The sequence below is a fragment of the Hyaena hyaena genome, unplaced genomic scaffold, assembly GCF_003009895.1.
Source record: "Hyaena hyaena isolate Hyena2069 unplaced genomic scaffold, ASM300989v1 scaffold_378, whole genome shotgun sequence".
Taxonomy (NCBI): domain Eukaryota; kingdom Metazoa; phylum Chordata; class Mammalia; order Carnivora; family Hyaenidae; genus Hyaena; species Hyaena hyaena.
In genome coordinates, this window is record NW_024081009.1 from 589,281 (window position 1) to 613,842 (window position 24,562).

At 35.8% G+C, this 24,562-nt stretch overlaps 1 protein-coding gene across 1 annotated transcript in view; it reads right to left on the minus strand.

The window, feature by feature from the left end:
• Positions 1–641: 641 nt before the first annotated feature.
• EFCAB13 (EF-hand calcium binding domain 13) overlaps positions 642–24,562 on the minus strand; it is a 77,757-nt gene continuing 53,836 nt past the window's right edge. The window contains exons 12-19 of the mRNA XM_039250661.1: positions 21,558–21,701; positions 19,337–19,408; positions 16,175–16,318; positions 15,509–15,580; positions 10,075–10,125; positions 5,857–6,000; positions 3,988–4,059; positions 642–790 (exon numbers count right to left, since the gene is read on the minus strand). Of these exons, the coding sequence (XP_039106592.1) occupies positions 642–790; positions 3,988–4,059; positions 5,857–6,000; positions 10,075–10,125; positions 15,509–15,580; positions 16,175–16,318; positions 19,337–19,408; positions 21,558–21,701 (848 nt within the window). The remainder of the gene's footprint in view (positions 791–3,987; positions 4,060–5,856; positions 6,001–10,074; positions 10,126–15,508; positions 15,581–16,174; positions 16,319–19,336; positions 19,409–21,557; positions 21,702–24,562) is intronic.

The following is a 24,562-nucleotide window of genomic DNA, read 5'->3' on the forward strand; positions in this document are numbered from 1 at the left end:
ATCCCATACAATTTAGGAAATTAAACCAATAATCCAGAACTTTTCCATAAATAAAACTCTAGGTCCATAAGGCTTCACCTGTGAGTTCTGCTTAACATTTGAGGAAGAAAAAATCTCTTACAGAGACCAGGAAAGTAAAGAATACTCCCCATCTCTTTTGAAAATGTAGCAAAGATGAGATTCAACAATCTCAACATTAAAATAATTCAACATTAAAATAATGAAGTTATTTTGTACATTTATAAAAATCTGCTTCCCTAAGCCAACGTCATGTGCAACATCCCCTGAGATATGGATATCAGCATAGTTTACCTTCCAAAGGGTTAACACCTGGTAAAGGGCCTCAAAGACTCTGTTGTACTCTGTGTATGGCATTCTGATTGAATACTGCCCGTGCTAGTCAGCTGACAAAGTAAGCTCATCTCCCAAGTACTACCACCCACATGGATAAAGTAGGCCCAGACTCACCCTTCTGTTTGGTTTCACAGAGCTCAGACTTGGCACACTATGGTGGCACTGGTGCTCACCAGTTATCTCACTACAGCCCCACAGGGTGCCCTCCATTGCTGTATACCCCCAACCATACATCTCCCACCCCCACTGGTAGATGATAGCCTTTGCAAATAGATGCATTCAAACTACTAACCATGTTCAGGTCCATGTCCTAATACTTCATTAAGTAAAATATTAGCTGCATAAAAGTCATTGTTCATCAATAATGACTTGAGGTCAGAGACATCAATTAGATCATTCTGGAGAATTTGGGTAACAGCTAAGAGTAGCTGTGTAGCTAAAAAGAAAGAACAAAAACATGCTTCAACAGCAGAAATAAGAATATATTGCTCACTTTCATTTAATAGGCTTGAGTTGAAGAAAAGAATTTTACATGAAATTACCAGTACAGTTTTAAAAACCATTGTGTATTATAAGAACTAGCAGTTAGTGAAACCTTACTAAGTGCTAGAGACTAATGTAAGTACTTCTACTTTACCTATTTAAGCCCTATAGTAAATCCCAAGATAGGAATTATTATCACCATTTTTCAGATGAAGAAACTGAGGTGAGATTTTTTTTAATGTTTATTTTTGAGAGAGAGAGACAAACAGAGAATGAGTAGCAAAGGGTCTGAGAGACAAACAGAATCCAAAGCTGAAGCTAACAGGCTTCAGGTTCTGAGCTGTCAGCATAGACGTTGGGCTCAAACTCACAAACCACAAGATAATGACCTGAGCAGAAGTTGGACGGTTAACTGACTAAGCCACCCAGGTGCCCCAAGGTTAGTGAGATTAAGTGATTTACTAAAGAATATGCTGGTATTAAGTGGCAGGGCCAGAATTCAAGTTCAGGCACTATAGTTCCAAAGTCAATGCTCTTAACTACTGTGCCTTTCAAGTAGACTTATGTAACTGGTCAACCTACATTATGCCTATAGCTACATAATACTTCATATATGGCCCCTGGAATAATTGTGAAGCATTACAAATAAGTTTACATCAAAACTATATTGCATTATTTTACTTAAAGTTATGTTACGGAGACAAAATAAGAAGCAGCAGTTGTTGAAAGTCATGCTCTTTGTATTTATCTTATAGCCCCACAAATCCTGATAGCCTTGGTTGCCTTCCAATGCCTTCAAATAGTTGTGGTTGGTGATGCTGTTTAATTTAGTCCAGACTTTACCAGTTATTCTCAGCAAGAGGGTTGGTTTCACATAAGCTACTCCATTATGGCCAGAAGTAGAACCAAGTAACTCAAGCTTTATAGGTAATTTTGATGCTCTGCTCTGGTTGAAAATTACTGTTTAGGTTATTACTTTACTACAAAGCTATACTGATCAAGACCATGTGGTACTGGCATAAGAACAAATAAAAATCACTGGAATGGAATTGGGAGTCTAGAAATAAATCCATACATATATGATCAACTGAGTTTTTACAAGGGTGCCAAAACCACTTAATGGGGGAAAGAATAATCTTGTCAATAAATGATGCTGGGGTAACTGGCTATCTGCATGCAAAAGAATGAAAGTGGACTCCCATCTTACACTACATATGAATATTAACTCAAAATGAATCAAAAATTGAAATTAAAAGGCTAAATAAAACTATAAGACTCTTAGAAGAAAACAGTGTAAATCTTGACGATTTGGATTATCTTTAGACATGATATCCAAAGAAGTGATAAAAGAAAACATAAACTGGATTTCACCCAATTTAAAAACTTTTGTGCTTCAAAGGACACCACCAAGAAAGATAAAAGACCCATAAAATGGGAGAAAAGATTTGCAAATCATCTGTCTGATAAAGCTGTAGTATCCAGGATATAAGAACCCTAACAACTTGACAGATAACCCAATTTTAAAATAAGCAAAGGATATATATCTCCAAAGAAGATATACAAATGGCCAGTAAACACATATCTATGTCATTAGCCATCAGGGAAATGCAAAACCAAGCCATAGTGAGATACTTGTTAGACTAGGCTATAATAAAAAAGTGTTGACAAGGATGTAAAGAAATGTATATTGCTGGTGGGAATGTAAAATGGGACAAATGTTTTGGAAAATGCTCCAGCAGTTCTTCAAGTTGAATGTGAAGTTACCACATGACCCAGGAATTCCATTCCTAGGTACGTACCCGAGAGACATGAAAATGTACATTCACACAAAAACGTGTACTCAAAAAAAATGTACACACATGCTTATAGCAGCATTATTCTTAGTAGGCAAAAAACAGAAGCAACCCAAATGTCTATGAACTGATAAAGAAATATACCAAAATATGGTATAACCACAGAATATCATTCTATCACAAAAAGGAATAAAGTACTTGTTTATGTTATAATATAGATAAACTTTAAAAACAGTATGTTAAATGAAAGAAGTCAGACACAAAAAGCCACATATTATACTATTCCAGTTATACGAAATGTTCAAAATAGGCAAATCAATACAGATAGAAAGCAGACTAGTGGATATCAGTAGCTGGGGAGAGTGGGGAAATAACCACTAAAGGGTTCAGGGTTTCTTTTTGAGGTGATGAAAATGTCCCAGAATTAGAGTGTGATGATTGCACGACTTCGTGAATAGACCAAAACCCACAGAATTGAACACCTTAAAAGGATGAGATTTTATGGTATGTGATTTATAGCTCAGTAAAAATGTACATCTGATAAATAATGCCATTGATTATAAAGGTGTTCAAATTTTAGAGATATTAAAATGTGAAAAAAAGCACAAGATTTGCCATGAAAAATGTGGAAAAAAAAGACATTTGTTTCACCAATGCATTGTTGACAGTGGTGTCTGCATCTGTGGGGACTTCTTTGGTAGGTGTTCTCTGTGGACATGGGGGTTTAGGGAAAGATGCTGGTGTTGCAATGGTTTCCCTAATTTTGAGGAGGAACATCGTAACTTTGGGGACAAAGATCAAGCAATTGTCTTTCTACAGCAGGGTCAGGATGATGTGGTTAAGGCAACAGAGATGAAATGGCAGTAAGCATGATACAGGGATTAACGGCACAAGGATTTAGAGAAACTAGTTAGTTGAAGTTAAGATTTCTATAAATGAAATCAATAGGCAGTCCAGTTGGGTAAACTTGAAAACTCCAGAGGCCTGACTTGAGACAGCACAGCAGAAGGTAGTGATCCATCACCCAATTTCCACACCTGATTTAATTCTTATCCAGAACCCCTTGAATGAAGAAAAACTTATCTCCTCTTGAGAAAGGGCTTTGTATTAACAGCAAAGGTATTTATTGTATATCTCCTTCTACTGTTTTATTTCTTTTCCTTCCTTTATAACTTTGCCCCGTTTTCCTCACTTGTTTTTTATATTCTCCTATTATTTATATTGCATAAGCTGCTTGAAATCCTTTTTGAAACTATAGACTACAAATAAAACATCTGAAATTCATTTAGTGATTTTTTATGGGATTTAATTATCTTTATTTTACGGTCACTTCTTTGAACTGGGAGTATTCACTTACCTATGGACTCTTTGAAATGTGGACTTTCCTTAATTCTTTCAAAGAAATCTTTTAAATTCACCTCATTATTGTCTGGAAAAATCAAAATCAAGCACATTGTCATTAAAACCCTGCTACTCAGTTGGTACATAAAATAAAGGCTCTGATTTACAATTCCAAAAATTCCATTCTACCTAATTTTCTCTCTCAAATGACTGAAACTATTTAAATATAATTTTTCATACTTCCATGAACCACCCATTGAACAGTTAATGATATTAATAGTTTACTTTTTTGACTTCTTACTCAAAAGTAAGAACTTAAAATAACTTTTGAGTTCCTTATATATACTAAGTATCCTTTAATGATGCTTTACATTTATTAACAAAAATCTGCACAAGAATTCTATAACATGGCTATGCTTGATATGCCTATCTTTAAAAGATGAAAGCAAAGAGAAATTACATAACTTGTCTAGGTCACAAGAGCCAGAAAGTGCTAGAGGCTATATTTGAACAGGCAGTCTAAGGCCAGAGATGATGAGGTTACATATTGGTACACACACACACACACACACACACACACACACACACGAATAAAAATGCAGTAATGTAACCACAGCTATATAGGGCTATAACTACATTAAAAAGACTTTAACCTATAACAAAATGGCAAGCTGGGTAGCAAAGGAACCATTACACTACAAATTCCTAAAGATGCTGTATGACATACTTTACTCTATCAATGCATGACCAAGTTATATGAAAAGGAAATAATAAAACCTTAAGTGGGCACAGAGTTCCAGAGGAGAAAACCAAATGAGTACTAAGCCTACAGCTATATGGGGATACATATCAGATCCAAAGGTGGCAAGGTGCTTGATTTAAATGCTCATGCATATTCATAAATGAAAACTTGAGTCCTACTACATGGAGAGTTTGAAATTAGATACCAAATGAAATGGGGATGATTAGAGAATTTCAATCCAGTGAAAGGGAGATTGAAATATTTACTCACTGGCCCAGGTAAACACCAAGGAGACCTAAATCTTCCCAATTTTGAGAGGCAGTGGGAAAAAAAGATCACCTGTGAAAAATCTCCTGTATCTCATGTGGGCTTGGAGTCTAAATTTATACCACTCTCATGATATGAAAAACCCCAGGTCAAAGCATAAAAATTGATCGAGGTCAATAATAATCTAGGGTACCTGGCAAAAGCAATAACCAACAGGGCTGGGGAGGTACTCTTACCCCTAAGACACATGGGATTTCCATAGAAAAAACCAAGCTGGTTAAGATAAACCCCAAATAAAAAGCTGTCTAAAACCAGTGAAACTCACCAATTTCTAGAAGTATTCCCCCCCATGATTTGACACTTAAAGAGTGAATGTAAACAGGAAAGGAGATCAAGTACATATTATGTGAAGTCAAAGATGGAAAACAAAGATAAATATATGCCCACTTGGAAACAATAACCAAAATTAAATAATTATTCTTCTAAAATGTAATGAAGCTTTGGGTAGTTCCTTTGGTTAAAAAACAGGATGGGATGAGCAAAATAAAAAGTGAAAGTGGATCTCCTCTGAAGAAAGACTGCAGATCAAAATGAAGTTGCTGGTATTATGTCTTTATTTTACTATATAATGGTATTTTCACACCCATGCTTATAAGAAATGAATGGTAATTATCTAAACAAGCATATGTAGTATCCAGATGAGTATGAACAGTCAGTAAATATTTAAATTAGCAGACTACTTTGACTCTAATCTGTATCAACCTAAGTCTTCATTGTGACTGCCTTTAGCACTTTACCTCCATATAAAATGCTCTAAGACTGGTTCCCATATACAGGGCCAAATAAGAAGAATCTCAAGCCAAAAAAAATGCTCACCACTGATGCCGCAACATTTAAGGGCTTCACTGATGTCCTCCTCAGTTAAATTAACATTCAAACTTTTCAGGGCATGCTCCAAGTTACGTATACCAATCTTACCATTATCAACACTTGTCAAGATATGAGCAGCTTCTTTAATCTCTACAAAGATAAATATATATATATAATTATTATTTTTAAAAATGCAAAATAATTTGTGGAGCCCATTAGGTGAACTCTCAATTTAAGTATATATATTTAACTAAAATCTCTGCAGAAAAAAAGCAAAATATTTTCTACTTGTAACTGACAACAGATTTATTTCAAGAAGGATTTAAAACCAAAAAAATTAGGGGTGCCTGAGTGTGCCAGTCAGTTAAGTGTCCAACTTCAGGTCAGGTCATGATCCCACGGTTCCTGGGTTCAAGCCCCGCATCAGGCTCTGCGCTAACAGCTCAGAACCTGGAGCCTGCTTGTCCAGATTCCATGTCTCCCTCTCTCTCTCTCTGTCCCTCCCCAACTCTCTATCTCTCTCAAAGATAAACATTTAAGGAAAGAAAATAAATAAACCCAGAAACTGATGTGCTGAAGAGAATATGATGGGTTATTTGAATCCATTCCTCCATTAAATACTGAATAAGCTGTAACCCTTTCTTAAATAATAGTAATGTCCTGTACATGTAGATCTAAAGATTTCTATCAACTGATAAAGTAAACAAAAAAATGCTAAAATTTGAGATTAAAGCTCTTGATCCCCAGGGCCACTATCAGTTTATATTGTGTTTTTGTGTGAACTAGAAAAAGGCACCCCTCTCTATTCATCAATTACAAAGAGAAACACCTTCCTCTCCTCTAGGTAGCTGCCATCTAGCACTGGTGGTCCCAGCCTGGAGAGAACAGTGGAATATGGAGTGTGTTTCAGTCTCTCCTTGGACCCTCTCAACCAGGCATCTTTGTGCAAGGCACAACCCATACAACCAAATGTAGTCCTGTTGATACCACACCAATTTAAAATTTTTTTTTAATGTTTTTTATTTATTTCTAGGAGAGAGAGAGAGAGAGAGACAGTGTGAGCAGGAGAGGGTCAGAGAGAGAGGAGTCACAGACTCCGAAACAGGCTCCAGGCTCTGAGCTGGCAGTCAGCACAGAGCCTGACGCGGGGCTCGAACCCACGAACTGCGAGATCATGACCTAAGCGAAAGTCGGACGCTTAACCGACTAAGCCACCCAGGCGCCCCGATACCACACCAATTTAAAATATAAAACATGATCATTACTAGATGTTTCAATTTTTGTCAATACTATTTCTCACTCCATGCCTCTTTCAACCCAAAACTGAACTTGTCATGTATGTTTCCATAGTGTGAAAATTGTTGCATTATACCAACAGATCTAAACCTTCACTTGGAAAGAATACCGTAATAGCATTTGAGACCTATATTCATTCTACTAACATTTATTTTATAGCTACTAAGATCAACAATGAAAATTTCAGCCCTTCCACCAAAGAGTTTTCTGTAAATCCTTGAAGACAGGGACTGAATTTGTCATTATATAGTTGGTACTATGAGAAAAATAAGTGCAAGATATGACAGCACTGAGACAGTGCACCTAACCTACAACCCTGAAAAGTCGTATGGGTTGAAGAGTGATGTTTGAGCTGAGTCTAGGGAAAGAATGTGAATTTGTTTGATAGGAAATGTACAGAAAGGAAACAACACATGCAAAGATGTGGAACCAATATAAATTAAAATAAGTAATATGGTTACAGAATAAATAAATGCAGAAGTGAGAGATGAGGCTAATGAGATATGAAGACAGATGTATTGTCATTCTTCTATTTCATAAATATTCACAATTATATGTTAATAACATAAAAGATTTGAAACAATGCCTAGCACAGTAAATATTATATAATATTAACTATTAAATTAGCCAATACTAATAGCTTCTGAAAGCCAAGATTGTGCTAGGATCTGGAGAAACAATGCTAGGATCTGGAGCAAAATGGAGACATGGTTCTTGGCCCAATGAAGCCTTCAGGAATATAAGAAAAACAATCATTAATCGAATAATCAAAAATATGACTAGAAAACAATCAGATTTTAACATGGGAAAAGGACATAAATAGACAGTTTTCTGAAGAAGATATACAGATGGCCACCAGACACACGAAAATGTGTTAAACATCACTAATCTCAGGGAAATGCAAATCAACATAGCCATGAGATACCACCTTACACATGTCAGAATGGCTAAAATCAAAAACATAAGAAATAACAAGTGCTGGCAAGGATGTGAAGAAAAAGAAGTTCTTGTGCACTGTTGGTAGCATATAAATTGGTACAGCTGATGTGGAAAATAGTATGAAGGTTTTTCAAAAAGCAAAAATAGAAATACTTTTTGACCCAATAATTTCACTACTGGATATTTACCCAAAGAGAACAAAAATACTAACTCAAAAAGATACATGCACCCCTATGTTTATTGCAGCATTATTTATAATAGCCAAAATATGGAAGTATCTCAACTATCTGTCAATAGGTGAATGAATAAAGACGTGGTATATTACAGAATACGACAAAACCATGAAAAAGGATGAGATTTTTTTTTTCCATTTGCAACAACATGGATGGACTTAGAGGGTATTATGCTAAGTGAAATATGTCAGACTGAGAAAGACAAATACCATATGACTGCACTCATGTGGAATCTAAAAAACAAATTTTAAAAAGAAGCAAAATCACACCTATAAATACAGAACAAACTGATGGTAGCCAGAGAGAAGGGGAGACAATGGGCAAAATGGGTACAGGCTTCCAGGAAGGTAATGACTATGTCATGGGAATAAAAGACACAGGAAAGGGAATATAGTCAATGATATTGTAATAGCATTGTATGGTGACAGATAGTAGCAATGTTCACAGTGAGCATTAGCAAAATGTATACAGAAGTTGAATCACTACACCTGAAACGAATATAACACTGTACGTCCACTGTACTCAAATAAAAAATTTTTAATGAAAAATTATATTTTTGGGGGGCATCTGGGTGGCTCAGTGAGTTAAATGTCTGGCTTAGGCTCAGATCATGATCTCGTGGTTCATGAGTTCGAGCCCCATGACAGGCTCTGGGCTGACAGCTCAAAGACTGAAGCCTGCTTGGGATTCTGTTTCCCTCTCTTTCTGCCCCTCCCCTGCTCACATTCTGTTTTTCTGTCTCTCTTTCACTCTCTCTCTCTCTCTCAATAAACATTAGAAAATTTTTAAAAAATTATATTATTTTTGTCTTAATGAATTAAGATGATTTAAAATTCTCTAATATTTTTGTTACTTGTTTTCTAAGTAAGCTCTACACCCAATGTGGGGCTTGAACTCATGACCCTGAGATCAAGAGTTGCATGCTCTACCAACTGAACCAGCCAGTTGCCCCTATTTTTGTCGCTTGTTAAGGTAAAATATACTGAGCATTTCTAGTCTCATTTAAAAATATGAATGGGTATTTATAATATGAAATAATAAATGCTATGAAAAATACATGGTTTAATAAAAGCACATAAGAAAAGAAGCTGACCTAGACTAGCAGATAACAATAGACTCCCTAGAGGACATTGACATTCATTTGAATGATTTTTAAATTAAAAAAATTATTTTATTTTATTTTTGAGAGACAGAGAGAGAGAGACAGAGCACAAGCAGGGGAGGGGTCGAGAGAGAGGGAGACACAGAATCTGAAGCAGGCTCCAGGCTCTGAGCTGTCAGCACAGAGCCCAATACAGGGCTCTAACTCACAAAATGCAAGATCATGACCTGGGCGAAAGTCAGACACTTAACCAACTGAGTCACCCAGGCGCCCTGTCATTCATTTGAAAGATGAGTAAACATTAACTAGGCAGAATGTCAGGAAAAATATTCCAGGGAGCAAAATATGCAAAAGCTTTGTTAGTTGGAGGAAAAGAAAGTATCTAAGGAAATGAAAGAAAGCCAATGTACTTGAAAATACAGAAAGCAAGGGTGATGGTACAAAATCATGCTAGAAAGCTAGGACATGCAGGATTTTGATCTTTAACAACAATGGAAAATGTTTAAAGAGTTGTAAATAGGGGAACATAACATCATCATATTACTCTGGCTGGAGTGGGAAAAATGGACTAGGAATCCATTGGCACTTGGCAATGACCCTAAAAAATAACTCTCATAGGGAATGTTTTATTGTATCCATATGTAAAGTCCTTACCATCTGCTGTTGGTAGTTTCAGATTTGAAGACAAAACCTCTTTCCTAAAATCTGCAAATTTAAATAGAGAGATTTGCCATAAGGAATAGCATCCTGATTTTACCCAGTTTGGAAGAAAACCAATGGATAGATTATAAACTTCATTTCTCAGTAACATTTATCATTGACCATTCCCTTCTTTTCAAAATCTTCCACTAGCTCCCAGCATAACATCCTCTACTCATCTTCTTCTTACTTCTTAGACTCCATGGATTTGTCAACCTCCACCAAGCTCCTTAAATATGGCTGAGATTCTAATGTTACAAATGCTCCCTTTTTCCCTAAGAGAGCAGCTTAATCCCCAGGCTCATATATTCAATAAAATGTTTAATTATTAGTCTGAATTATCCTTCTCTAGTTCTGCTTGCCTACCTTTCTATCTAATCCTGGAGCTTGTCCTTTGGACAAGGCATAGTTATACCCTTCATCCTATACACTTTCTACAAAAATGCAAATTGATACAGAGATCTATTTGAGGGACAAGTGATAGACCTAAAATATGTCCATTTGCACAGATGGACCATATTGCAGTTAGAGAGCAGTTGAGAATAACTCAAAACTAGTGCAGGTATTACCTTGAAACAAAAGGAGGTTAGAATAAAGATACATTATATTTACATTAATTTTTAAAATTTGCTCTAAGCAGGATTTAAAAAAAACAACAACTAACCTATTAAAAAGTACTCCAAAATAGCAGGTTTGGTAATTTTACAAGATAACTCTAAAATAGGATTTCTCAACTTCAGCAAAATTACAGTTGGGGCCAGGTAATTATTTGGGGGGTGCTGTCCTATACATTATAGGGTGGTTAGTAGCATACTTCGTGTCTACTCACTAGATCCCAGCCTTCCTCTCCCATCAGTTTTGACAACCAAAACTGTCTTTGCACATCGCTAGTTGTTCCCTGAAAGGCAGATCTGATCTTATTTTTTAGCCGAAGCTAAATTTAAAGGCAGGAGATGGTTTTCCAAGTATGGATGAAATCCATCTGGGTATATCCCAGATAAGAATATGAATGGGTCAGGTAAATTTTTTGTAAGTAGAGCAAATAGCAGCTCAACACTTATACAGAGTGTTATATAGACCAACGTTGTAACTGTTCAACAATAACTTGTATTTTCCAAAGGGCTTTTTATCTAAAAAAAAAGAAAGCTAGAAAACGATTAAGACCTTTCTAAAATTCATAAAAGGAAAGGGATTAACTTTGAAATGAAATTACTCTAAAAAGAAGCATTTTAAAGCCATAAAACAATATATATAAATACTTTCAGACCAACTTTACAATCCAGTCCAGGAGATCATCCAGGAATTTGATATTGTAATAACTAAATATCTGTGGATATAGAATATAAGGCATATCTCTAAATCTGATCTGTAGTAAATTGCATTTCAATACATTTACAATACTATCTAGGAACTAAGTATTAAGATTTAATTCGTATTTGGTAAAATATTATAAAACCTTGGACACAATTTTAGAAGAAATTTTTATTACAAGTTGCTAGTTGTTTGTTCAATCAACTCACCGTCAAGCAAGGAATCATCTAGCACTTCTCGAAGACGGTCATCAGTGAAATAACTTCTACTGGTGTTTCCAAGTACATCTGCATACCTGTCCTTGTCAGACTGATCACTGTCTTCCATATGATCCAAGGTATCGATGATGTCTTTCAATGCTACAAACACAGAGAATATCCATGCAACATGTAATTCAGTCCATGGATCTAAATTTTTGGAACACAGAAGTAACACTGATGGACTCTTTCAGTTTTGCACCGTCCAAAATGACAGCCACTACCCACATGGGGCCATTTAAAAAGATAGAACAATCCATTTTCCACTATATAGTTTTCCATACTCCCTTATCTTTATTCTTGAAATTGTTTTGTTTAAACTTAGGGTTCTGCGTGGGTTATTCCTTTATGAACAAAAATGTATGCCAAGGTTTCTTTAGTTATTCTATCAATAAACTCACCGTTTCAATAAAAAATACCCTCCATTCTTCACAATTGCTCCCAAACTCCAAACCCTCCCTTTCTACTTTCTTTCTCTGTACCCCTTGCCCCTGTCAGCTCACTTTACCCAATTTAGAGAATCAGAAAAGCCTATTATGTTTCGCACAATAACATCAAACATCTGGGCTAGGAAATCCATGACTGACCCTCCTTAATTAAAACAAACAAACAAACAAACAAAACCATTCACATTTCTAAAGTACATATCTAAAAAATCATCTCTCAGGATTCATTAAGAGAAATGTATAGTAAGTTACTTTAAAATTAGCTAAGTTATGTAAAAGTATAATTTGATACACTGAATTTTTCAATGATTTAGTCATTAGTCATTGGTAAGAAGTTTCAAGAATAGGCCATGTGAGGAAGGGTTGAAGGGAAATCTGAGTCCAGAGAAAAGATGATTCAATGTGAAAGAGAGAAAATATAAGAGCTCCCCTCCCATTTCTGGAAGGCTACTGACAGGGAAGAGTCCAAATGTTAAGTTTGAGAATGGAATTATAAGGCAGGATTTCCATCAAACATGTGGAATAATTGACCAGTTCCACAGCTGCCCAAAAATTATGCAATAGGTTGCTTCAAAAAATCATAAGAATTTCCAAGACAAACAGTAGGATGAGTCTACATTACCGTTAGCCTGTCCCTGAAACCCACCAAAGTGGTTTTGAAATAAACGTGTAAAAATCAAAGAAACTCCATATGTAATGAACATGGAACAATCAAATACTCTACTATAGGCCTCATTCTGTGATCACAGTAAAGTAAAATTAAAAATAAACAGCAAAGATAGGACAATAATGAAATTCAAATTATTTAAAAAATTTTCAAATAATTGCTTTAAAATTTAAAGTTTTCTCTTAAGGGTGCCTGGGTGGCTCAGTTGGTTGAGTACCAGACTTTGGCTCAGGTCATGATCTCATGGTCTGTGAGTTTGAGCCCCGCATCTGGCTCTTTGCTGACAGCTCAAAGCCTGGAGCCTCCTTCAGATTCTGTGTCTCTCTTTCTCCCCACTCCGCCCCCACTCATGCTGTATCTCTGACTCTCTCTCAAAAATAAATAAATGTTAAAAATATTTTTTTAATAAATAAAAAAGTTTCCTCTTAAGGAACTCTTACATCAAGGAGGAAATCAAAATACAACTGAAAATACTTAGAAAATAACGATAATAAACAAAGACTGTTAGACAAATCAAAGTCTTACTGAAATGAAAATTGATAGTCTTAAACATTTATTTCTCAGTAAGAAAAAAAAGTATGATAATAATTTAAACAACTTAGAAAAACTATAAAAATGGGCATAAGGGAACAATAGAGAGAACTTTGCAAAGATAAAAGCAGAATTTTTAAACTATAAATAGAAACACTAAAGATAAATCTAAAAGGTAGAGCTTTAAAAAGAGAGATAATTAAAAGATCTGCTAGTAAATAAACAGATATATATATATATGAATATAGATATACACATACACACATACAAATATATGTACAAATTTAAGAATTAGAAAATAACCAGATACAAAAAACCATAAGAAATATCACTGCATTGGATTGTACTAATATTCCCAAAAAACACCTGAATAAAATAAATTTCGTAGGAGAATAAAAATTACCAAAACTGACAACATAAGACAGAAGATGGAAAAAAGTAATCCACCAAAATCGAAGTCAAAGATGAATAATAAACTAGAAAAAAAAATGGCAATAGATGAGACAGAACATGAATGTCCCTTATATCTAAAGAGATATTTATAAATTCATAAGAAAAAGACAATCTAATTAAAATATAAACAAAGCACATTCAATAATCATATGAAAACTATGTTTTACCTTACTAGTCATTAAAGACATGCATATTAAAGCAATAATAAAATTCTTTCACCAGCAGAATATTCGATAAATATCCATTATTGATAAAAGTGTGAATTTTTACAACCCTTTCAGAGGATAATTAAGTGGTAGCTGTTAACATCTCATATTGGCATATATTTTGGTCTAGCAGTATGACTTCTGAGGAATTTATCCCCCAGGCAAACTTTGTGCAATACATACATATAATGAACTTTATCAAAATGTTTGAATGGTGAAAAATTGGCAATTACCTAAATATCACCAAAAGTATTGTGGATAAAATTATAGTATACCCCCAAAATGGAATATTATGCAGTCTTTAAAAAGAATGAGGTAGTTTATGATATAATGGAACAATATCTAAGATACACTGTTAGCTTCTTTTTTTTTTTTTAATGTTTTATTTATTTCTAGGAGAGAGAGAGACAGCGTGAGCAGGGGAGGGTCAGAGAGAGAGGGAGTCACAGACTGAAACAGGCTCCAGGCTCTGAGCTGGCAGTCAGCACAGAGCCCGACGCGGGGCTCAAACCCACGAACTGCGAGATCATGACCTAAGTGAAAGTCAGACGCCCAACCGACTAAGCCACCCAGGCGCCCCATCACTGTTAGCTTCTTTTAAAAAAGCAAGTCGTGGACTATTATGGACATGGTAATTTAATTAATTGATTGATTGATTTAAGAAAGAGCGAGAATAAGCAGGGACAGAGAGAGAGGAAAACAGAGGACCTGAAGTGGGCTCTGTGCTGACAGCAAAGAGCTCAATGTGGGGCTCAAACTCATGAACTATGAGATCATAATCTGAGCCAAAATTGGACACTTAACCAACTGAGACACCCAAGTGCCCCTAATGTTTAAATAATAATTTCAGGGGCACCTGGGTGGCTTAGTCGGTTAAGCGTTCGACTTTCGCTTAGGTCATGATCTCGCGGTTCGTGGGTTCGAGCCCCGCGTCGGGCTCTGTGCTGACTGCCAGCTCAGAGCCTGGAGCCTGTTTCAGTCTGTGACTCCCTCTCTTTCTGACCCTCCCCTGCTCATGCTGTCTCTCTCTCTCCTAGAAATAAATAAAAAACATTAAAAAATTTTTTTAAATAATAATTCAGAATGCACAAATATTCATAGATTCAAATAAAAAAGGATAAAAGGATATTTACCACACTTTAACAGGGATATTTCCAGAAGGTGACATGACACTGCATTGCCTTGTGCTTTATATCTCTTTCACTTCTGGTCACTAAATTTTTTATAACAGTTTCAAAACTGCCATTATCATACAATAAAATTTTCTTACTTTAGCTACTGGAAAACATCACGACCTTGTGATTTTCCCAGTCTTTTCCATTCAAATACAAATTCTTAAACGAAAAAAAAATGTAGTAAAGTTTGCTATAACTGGAAGTGTTCAAATATAGATGAAACAAACATTTGGCACAGATACTACAAAGAAAATTTAAGCACCAAATACAGCGTTTGGCTACGTGACCTCTGAATGCATCTTGTGTTGTTTGCCATTCAACAGTTTTACCATAAAGCTCTTACCAACAAAATTGGAAAATTTCTGGGTGTCCTTCAAAGCCTTCATACAGTCTTTAACATTCACCATGTTGTCATCTGGAAGAAAGAAAGAGAGAAGCAATAGACAAGAATCCCTGGAAAATATAATATTAAAAAGCTCATATGAAAGTCAAAATCAGCATACAATTTCTTAAACACTTTATATACAAGATACTTGGGATTCATTTTCACCCCGTGCCTTGCAATTAACCTTACAAGATTGTAGATAAACTAGTTCTGATTCTACCTGTAAGGGAATTAACCTACTAAGAAAAGTTGTAAGTCCAATAACTTTACTTGGTACAAAGTGGCAAAGCTAGGTTTTCTATTCACAGAACTGGAATTTCCAAACTATTCATTATTCGCTAAATCATGATCTAGATTTAGCGAATAATGAATAGTAAGCCCACTTCCCACAAAATGTCTACCTGCTTGCTAAGAGTATTCTCATTAACTGTAAAAGGAGAACGTAAAAGAAAGTCTCCTCTTCAAGGACATTTACAGTAATACAAGCAAATACCTATAGATATTAGCTCAACAAAGGAGCCCATTCACTTGAACAAAAACCTTGCATGCTTTGTTCAAGTACTCCTACCCAAAACAAAACAAAACAAAACAAAACAAAATGGACAGTAATACTTAAATACTTACCAGAAACAAGATCTGAATGAAGAATTTTCTCTACCTCTTCTTCAGGTGACTTAATCCCAATATTTCCTAGAAAGCTCTCCAAGTTCTTCCCAGGTATCATGTCACCTTCAAGCCCATCAAGAACTAAGACAATGTCTTGTATCTCTAGAAACCAAAAAAAGTAATTTGGTAATTGAACTAACCTTTGATTTAAAAAACAACAATAGCCATCACTAAAAATTTTTGGCAGCGTAGTCCATGATTTATGATCCCATCTTGAACAGAAGAATAAGAAATCTCAGTGAAGAATCCGGCCCTCAGGAAACTCTAAGTCCAGCAACATGACATGCTTGGTCTGCCATGTTTCTTTGTTGCTAATATAAAATTGGCACAATCAAAATTATTCCTGTGGCTGAGTTTTTCACTGCAGTTACACAAAGTAGTTATTTTTAAATGGAGCTCTAATGGTAGCAAACAAAATTTACTCACCCTGGTTGAAGTGAAATAGATTTCAGAATCATGAGAAATGTAAAAAAGGAAACACAAGTATCACAAAGACTCATTCACCTTTTCTTTTCAATTCTACCGAGATTCAGTTGTACCCTGGCATCTGGAATTTCGCTCCATTTCCATCCCTTTCATAGGAGGCAGTGTTAAAGACATTCAAATCCCTGCTTCAGGATTTGTGACCTGAAACTATGTGACCTCGAGCAAATTATTACTATTTAACTCCTCTATCAAATTTAGTAGTCTTATATCTAAAATAAGATAATAATAGTATCTACCTCACACAGTTACTATGGAGATTAAACATATGATGTATGAAAAACACTTAAAACAATATTAGGTATATAGCAAACACTAAATGTCATATTAGTAGCAATACATTTACTATTATTTATTATTATTATTATTATTATTATTATTAAGCCATCAGTAACCAGCTGCAAATAGTAATCACAGCTTCTTAGTACCTTAGAACCTGCTTCGCTTTCTGTCCCTCTAACATCACAGGAAGGCAACTGCAAATGGCAATCTGAGCTTCGCCCACATCTAAAAACCTTTATCAGCTCTGTTTCTTTATTGTAACTAAAGCTTGGTGTTCTTAAAAAGATGGTTTCCTTGCACAGACACTGTAAGTGGAGTCTGCTCATCTACCATGCTCCACATAGGACTAGGAAGCAGAGAAACACTCCTAAATTTTTGCTGTCTGGCTATTTTAGTTCTACCTTCAATCAAACTTATCACTCCCCTGAGGTTCAGGCCTGTCATTGACCTACACTACCCTCCTGACACCATCAACTATTAGCTTTCTGATCACTTTCACCATCTTTGAGGATCTTGGTCACCTTGCTCATAATCCTCCTGCGGCCCCATTTCCCATTATCATCTGATGACAATAAGAATAACCTTGACCTCTCAACTCCAAAAAGCCTTCATTTCCTTTCCAAAGTGATCCAAACCAATGGCTATCCTTAAGCCTCATCATTACCTAGAATTGCCTGCCCAACCTCTAATATCTTCAACTATAAGATCAGATACTGACCATAATCCCTTAAAACTATGTGTATATTGAAGAAAAGCACAGAACTTTATCCACCATATGCCTATTTTCTCAGTCCCTCCAAGTTCATCAACAACAAGTCCAGGTACAGTGAACCAGCCTTATTAGTTAGTAATGAAGGGAATATTCTGAGAGCCAAGTTCTCATGTGACACTCAACCTTGCAAGCAGGCTTTTCTAAAGAGAGCAGTTTTAGGTCTGCTCTGTTAACACTTTTCTTCTAGGGTGGCTCTTCCTGACTCTTCCCTGTAATTATTGGCCTTCTATTGCACTGGGTGACAGATTCCACTGCCAACCCCCCAATCATTATGACCAACACCCAGATTCAGATACCTAAACTACACTGGTTCTCCTTTTTCAATGGTTTAATTTCAATTGTTTTTTCCTTTCTCCACATAAAAACCTATCTGTCCTGAACTCTATCTTTCTGAACTCTGTTCTCTGATTTCAAAATTAACTACCATTTACCAAGTATATAACATGTGTCTAATAATTAGGTTATGTACTTTATATGTGTTTTTGCAGTTGATCCTGACAACTCTATGAGAATAATAATTTTATTAGCTTCCTTGTTTTAAAGATGAGGAAACTGGAATGACCTATGGAGACTACCCAGCTGGTAAGTCAAAAAACCACAAAGCACCATTTATCAGACTCCATAGCCCGTGTTCTTTTCTACCTGCATGCATTGTTTCCTAGAGCTAATCTATTTCACTATACTATATTGATGCTAATTATGTTATGTGGCCCAGGTAACATATGTATATGTCAACAGGGAATTATTAAATGCTTTTCTTAACCTAAAAGAGAAACAATAATGTTAGAAATTTTATACCAGGGCAGAGTAGTTATTAAAAATTGGAAAAGTATCTATCTACTTCTTTACACCCAGAAATGACTCTGCATCTGTATCCCTAAACATATACCTATGTTGTTATTCTTTTCCTGACAGTGTTTATTAACGAAATTGAATGGTTATTCAAATAAATTGCCAGTGATATAAAGTTTTAAACTTATTTTCCAAATAGAAAAGCACACAAACTCCATGAGTATGATCTTCATTGGTTTTAGTTCTATGGTTTTAACTTTTAAGCAAAAATGGAAGTCAAGCAGTAGAAAATACCCATGCTACAAAATGCATATGGTCACTCATGTATGTTAACAAAATCCAAAGAAAGGAACATGAGGAATGTCTACTAAAGGAAGCAATAGAAGATTTCCAAGAAATTCTATAATATAGAAGCCTTTACACAGGGCAGAGTCCTAAGTCTGAGGCTTGAAATGATATAGAAAATATTCATATCTGAAAAATTATAAAGCCATTAGCTGACTCTACGTAAAGTCCAGAAGAAAAACAAAACAAACAAACAGACAAAAAAGGGATTTAAAATAGCTTTACACAGGCCCCATTCCAGAAATAGCCTTTTTTCTTTCATCATGGACACTGCCAACTTTTACTCAAAACCAAGTTTGCCTGCTTTAAAATAGATCAATGCCAACATGGTAACCAAAAATTCACAGAACTAGAAATTCTAAAACAAAACAAAACAAAAAAAACCTCCACAAAGACATCCATTCAATAAAAGTAAATTTAACAGTCACAAGCCATATAGTAGTTACCTTTTAACCTGGAGGCCTCATGAATATCCTTTACCACTTGTCCAAATTCTTCTATTTGTACTTCATCTTCTTCTGCAAGAAAAACATTTTTTTAAAAGTTTATTTACTTATTTTGAGAGAGGGGAGGAGGGGCAGAGAGAGAGGGAGGAAGAGAGAGAATCCCAAGCAGGCTCCATGCTATCCGCACAGAGTCTGACACAGGGCTCGACTCCACGACTATGACATCATGACCTGAGCTGAAATCAAGAGTTGGACGCTTAACCGGCTGAGCCATCCTGGTACCCACCGTTTTCCTTTTTAACAATACCATAGTCAAAAAAGAATATCCTAGGTCAGTAATGTTTAAATTCTTTCTCATGTTTCTAAGGCTCTGTTGAGATACTTAAGTAGTTCACGTGGTCATTTCCCCCACTTTAGTCAGAGAAACTCAACTTCTATGAGTTATATATTGAGTTACTCTGTAAGATTTCATTTAGAAGAAAAGGATTCTACTGCCTTATCAGCACCAAATATAAATACCAAACCAAAAATAACAAGGTTCCAAACTTTGCAAACCACTGCATTAAAATAAGAATTAAATCACTTTGTACATAAGATCCAATGTTGAAAGAAGAAATAGTATCACAGATGGGGTACATATATAGTTTTCAATATCATGCATATATTTGGATTTAGATAGTAGAATAACCTATATTTTACACTGAGTTTTTGCTTTGTAAGTATACAATAATGAATAGGATACTGTATGTTTTCTTTATTATCACAAGTAATTTTGTAGATGGAAGAGTTATTTTTATAGATCATAAAATGATACCTTATTGGTCTGACTAAAATAAATGCCCTATAATGCTTTCTCTGGTGCATGCTGCCTTCAACTTCCACTTACTCTATCAAGAGACTGAAGCTTCTCGGGGCGCCTGGGTGGCTTAGTCGGTTAAGCGTCTGACTTTCGCTTAGGTCATGATCTCGCGGTTCGTGGCTTCAAGCCCCGCGTCGGGCTCTGTACTGACTGCCAGCTCAGAGCCTGGAGCCTGTTTCAGAGTCTGTAACTCCCTCTCTCTCTGACCCTCCCCTGCTCACGCTGTCTCTCTCTCTCTCCTAGAAATAAATAAAACATTAAAAAAAAAAGAGAGAGAGAGACTGAAGCTTCTCAATAAAAGAGAGGGGGAAAAATCACTATTATCAAGTGGTATCCTATTTTCATGAACCCTCCTCATCTCAAATATATTGATAAACAAAACAGCCAACACACTTCAAATTCAAGATTACCAGCCTCACTTAAACAGTAGCTTAATGGAGAAAAAGGGACAGGGAATCCTCACCAGGAAAGACGGTTCTTTGGCAAAGACCGTAGACAGCATGCTCTTGTTACTAGGCTAGTTTTGCATAAACATTTCACATAAAAGAGTATAATAGTACATTTGTAACTTCAAGGTATGAAAAATATGAAGGAGTGGAAATGTTCACCTGTGGTTGTATACTACCTTTCCCCTGCATGCAGAACATCAGCAGTAAGTGATAGTCTTATTTGAAAAATTGTAGGGGCACCAGAGTGGCTCAGTTGATTAAGTGTCCAACTTCGGCTCAGGTCATGATCTCACAGCTTATGGGTTCAAGCCCCATATCAGGTTCTGTGCTGACAGCTCAGAGCCTGGAGCTGCTTCATATTCTGTGTCTCCCCCTCTCTCTGCCCCTCCCCTGCTTGTGCTCTGTCTCTGTCTTGGTCTGTCTCTCTCAAAAATAAATAAATGTTAAAAAAAAAAACTTAAGAAAAAATGTAGTCTTGGTCTTTGTTTTTCTTTGTAAACTTATTTTTTTGTTTTGTTCGAATCTTTTTTTACTTGCTAACTTAGTAGAGGTGGTAGCCACCATGAGGTCTATTTTACAGTATGGATATCTGAAGTAATGTTAATAAAAAACTGGAATAGATCTCTTAACATTTCCTAACAATCCCTTCTATGTTCACTGGGATATGTAATTTTCCAGTAACATATTACACAACTTGAAGGTAATAAATGCATATTTGATCAATTTAAAGTAATAATAAATTAGATATTAACATTTTTTTTCTGTCGGACAACCAAACAATGAGGTTCCTTTATATTTCCTAAGTGTATATATTGGCATATCAACCAAATACAAGATACAAGGAAAAACAAAGGTTGATAGAAAACAGACCCATATACTTAATATCTTTTATTGTAATATTTGGAATACTTACCATCCACTGTCGTTAATTTCAGTGCATATAGAAATTCCTTTTTTTTCAAGTTACTATTCAAGTTAGACAGAGTGTTCCACAGATGAGAAACATTCATCTTTCCTTTGCTGAGATTATGGAGGTTTTCAATAGTGTCAGGCAATACTGAAGAGTAGATAACATACAAGTTTTACAACACCCTTGTCCAAGAAGTTAGTACCATTAAGCTATTATCTGGAATAGTCAGGAATTAAGGTTTTTATGGCTAAGAAGAATAACAAATATAGTACAAATGATTGCCGATTTTAAAATATTAAAACACAATAAAGCATTTAACACCAAAATTAGTGTTTGAGGATTCTGAAATATTTCAAGAACTTATAGTGACCTACTGCTGAATAACCATTATAGAGTCATTTTCATTGAACTATAGAGTTACGTAAGTCTGAATTTCATAAACAACTCCAACTGATAAAACCATGAATTAAATAGCTTTTGCTCTGTAACTCCCTCCTACATTCTTCCCTGGATCTTACTTCCTCTTCAATTTACTACTTACAGACCATGGAAAGAAATTCGTTTTTTTTTTTTTTTTTTTTAATTCCAATAGAAAATGTCTGAAAGATTTAATGAGACATGGAGTAAAATTATCTCATTACAAATGTGTAAAAGGATCACTCTACTGCTGTATAGAGAATGGACTCTCTGGAAGATCAAGCAGTTAGGAAGCTAGTTCAGAGAAAAAGATGACAGTGGCTGCAGCAAGGGTAACAGTGATGAAGATAATGAGAAGTAGACAAACATAGGATGTGTTCAGAGAATAAAATTGAAAGTTTAAAAACAAATTTTTTAAAATTTGTTTGAGACTTTATTTTTAAGCAATCTCTACACCTGACATGGGGCTCAAACTTACAACCCAGAGATTAAAAGTTGTACGTTCTATCAGCTGGCACCAGCCAGGCACCCCAAAACTGAGAGTATTTAGTGATGAATTGAATGAGAGGCTGGGGCCCTGATGAACTCCTAGGTTTGAGAACTGAGAAGCTGGGTGGACAGTAGTGTCAAAAACTGAGATAAGAGAGCCTAGGGAAAGAATAAGATTCTTGGAGAGCAAGAATTCTTTTTTATACATATTAAGTATAAGATACATGGGGAGTCAAAAGAATAGCAATATTATTTAAAGCAGTAAGATGATTCTGTAAGAGGTTTAGAGAATGGGACTCAGAATGGATCTTGGGATCATGTTAATACTTAAAAGCCAGTCAGAAAAGAAGGAGCCAGGAAACAAGACCAAACAAGAAGAGCCAGGCCTACAATGGAATATTATTCAGCTATAAGAAGGAAATCTTGACATTAGCGACAACATGACCTAAAAGGCACTATGCTTGGTAAGATAAATCAGACAGAGAAAGACAAATACTATAAGGTTCACATCTAAAAAACCAGAACTCAGAAATGGAGTAGAATGGTGGTTACCAGGGGCTGAAGGGTGGAGAAACTGGGAAGATGCTGGTCAAAGGGTATTAACTTACAATTAGAAGATGAATAAGTTCTGGGCATCTAATGCACAGCATTGTGATTATAGTTAACGATACTGTATTATATATTTGAAAGTTTCTAAGACACGAAATCTTAGTGTTCTCAAGACCACAAAAGAAGAGGGGCGCCTGGGTGGCCTAGTCGGTTAAGCGTCCGACTTTTGCTTAGGTCATGATCTCACGGTTCGTGGGTTTGAGCCCCGCATGCTGACTGCCAGCTCAGAGCCTGGGGCCTGTGTCAGTCTGTGACTCCCTCTCTCTCTGACCCTCCCCTGCTCACGCTGTCTCTCTCTCTCTCTCTCCTAGAAATAAATAAAAAATATTAAAAAAAAAAAAAAAAGACCACAAAAGAAGAAATGATCATTATGTGATGTGATAATGCTGTTAGGTAACACTATCATGGTGATCATACTGCAATATATAAGTGTATCCAGTCAACACTTCGTACACATCAGATTCCAAATCAATTTATATAATATATAAATCTCAAACAAAGAATTAACATAAAACTGTCACACCTAATGTCTTTATGGAAAAAAAATTAAACAGGATCCCAATTTCACTCCATACATAAACATCAATATCAGGTGAATTAAAGACTTAACTGTGAAAAGAAAAAACTTAAAAACTTTTAAAATATTGGAAAATATTCCTCAAAATAGAGACAGGCTTCTATTTTCCTTATAAAGGCCGAGTTATTTGCTAAATATGAGAAGGGCTGAGGTTGGAGTAGGAATGGAAGTTTGAGAGAATGGAGATTGTTAATTAGTTGTTTCAGAAAGTAAAAAATAAACTAACTGGCGGTGGCAGGAATCACATAATTCCCAGGTAGTGCTGAGGGTCAGCAAACATTGATGATCAAGGTTTCAAAGTGTTCAGTCTGCTGAGCTATATTATTTTCTCTAGAAACGCTGTCAGCCACAAGGAGAAGCCAGGGTTGGGAGTTTTGGCAGACAGGTGCAGCCAGGGGGCAATGCAGGGTACTGAAGAGTAGGATATTTGAGGTACACAGACCCGAGATTTTAAAGTGGATAGGGAAGTGAAAACAGGGAGACTGGTGGGTAAGGACGAAGTAGCGGGGTAAATGATGCATACAGAACCAACAGACTGTCTGGTGAAGAAATGGAGTCAGATAAAGAAAAAAGGAAGAGCAGTGAATATAAATGTGCAATTTTTAAGAATGAGAAAGGAAATTTAACTATAGCTACAAATAGGATCATATACTATACAACTCCATGCTAATAAAACTTTTTATCTCGGGGTGCCTGAGTGGCTCAGTTAAGCGTCGGTCTTCGGCTCCGGTCATGACCTCACTGTGAGCTTGAGCCCCACTTTGGGCTCTGTGCTGACAGCTCAGAGCCTGGAGCCTGCTTCCGATTCCGTGTTCCCCTCATTCTGCCCCTCCCGGCTCGTTCTCTGTCTCTCGAAAATAATAAAAACATTTTAAAAAATGTTTTTTAAAAAACCCAAAATCTTTTTATCCCTGTG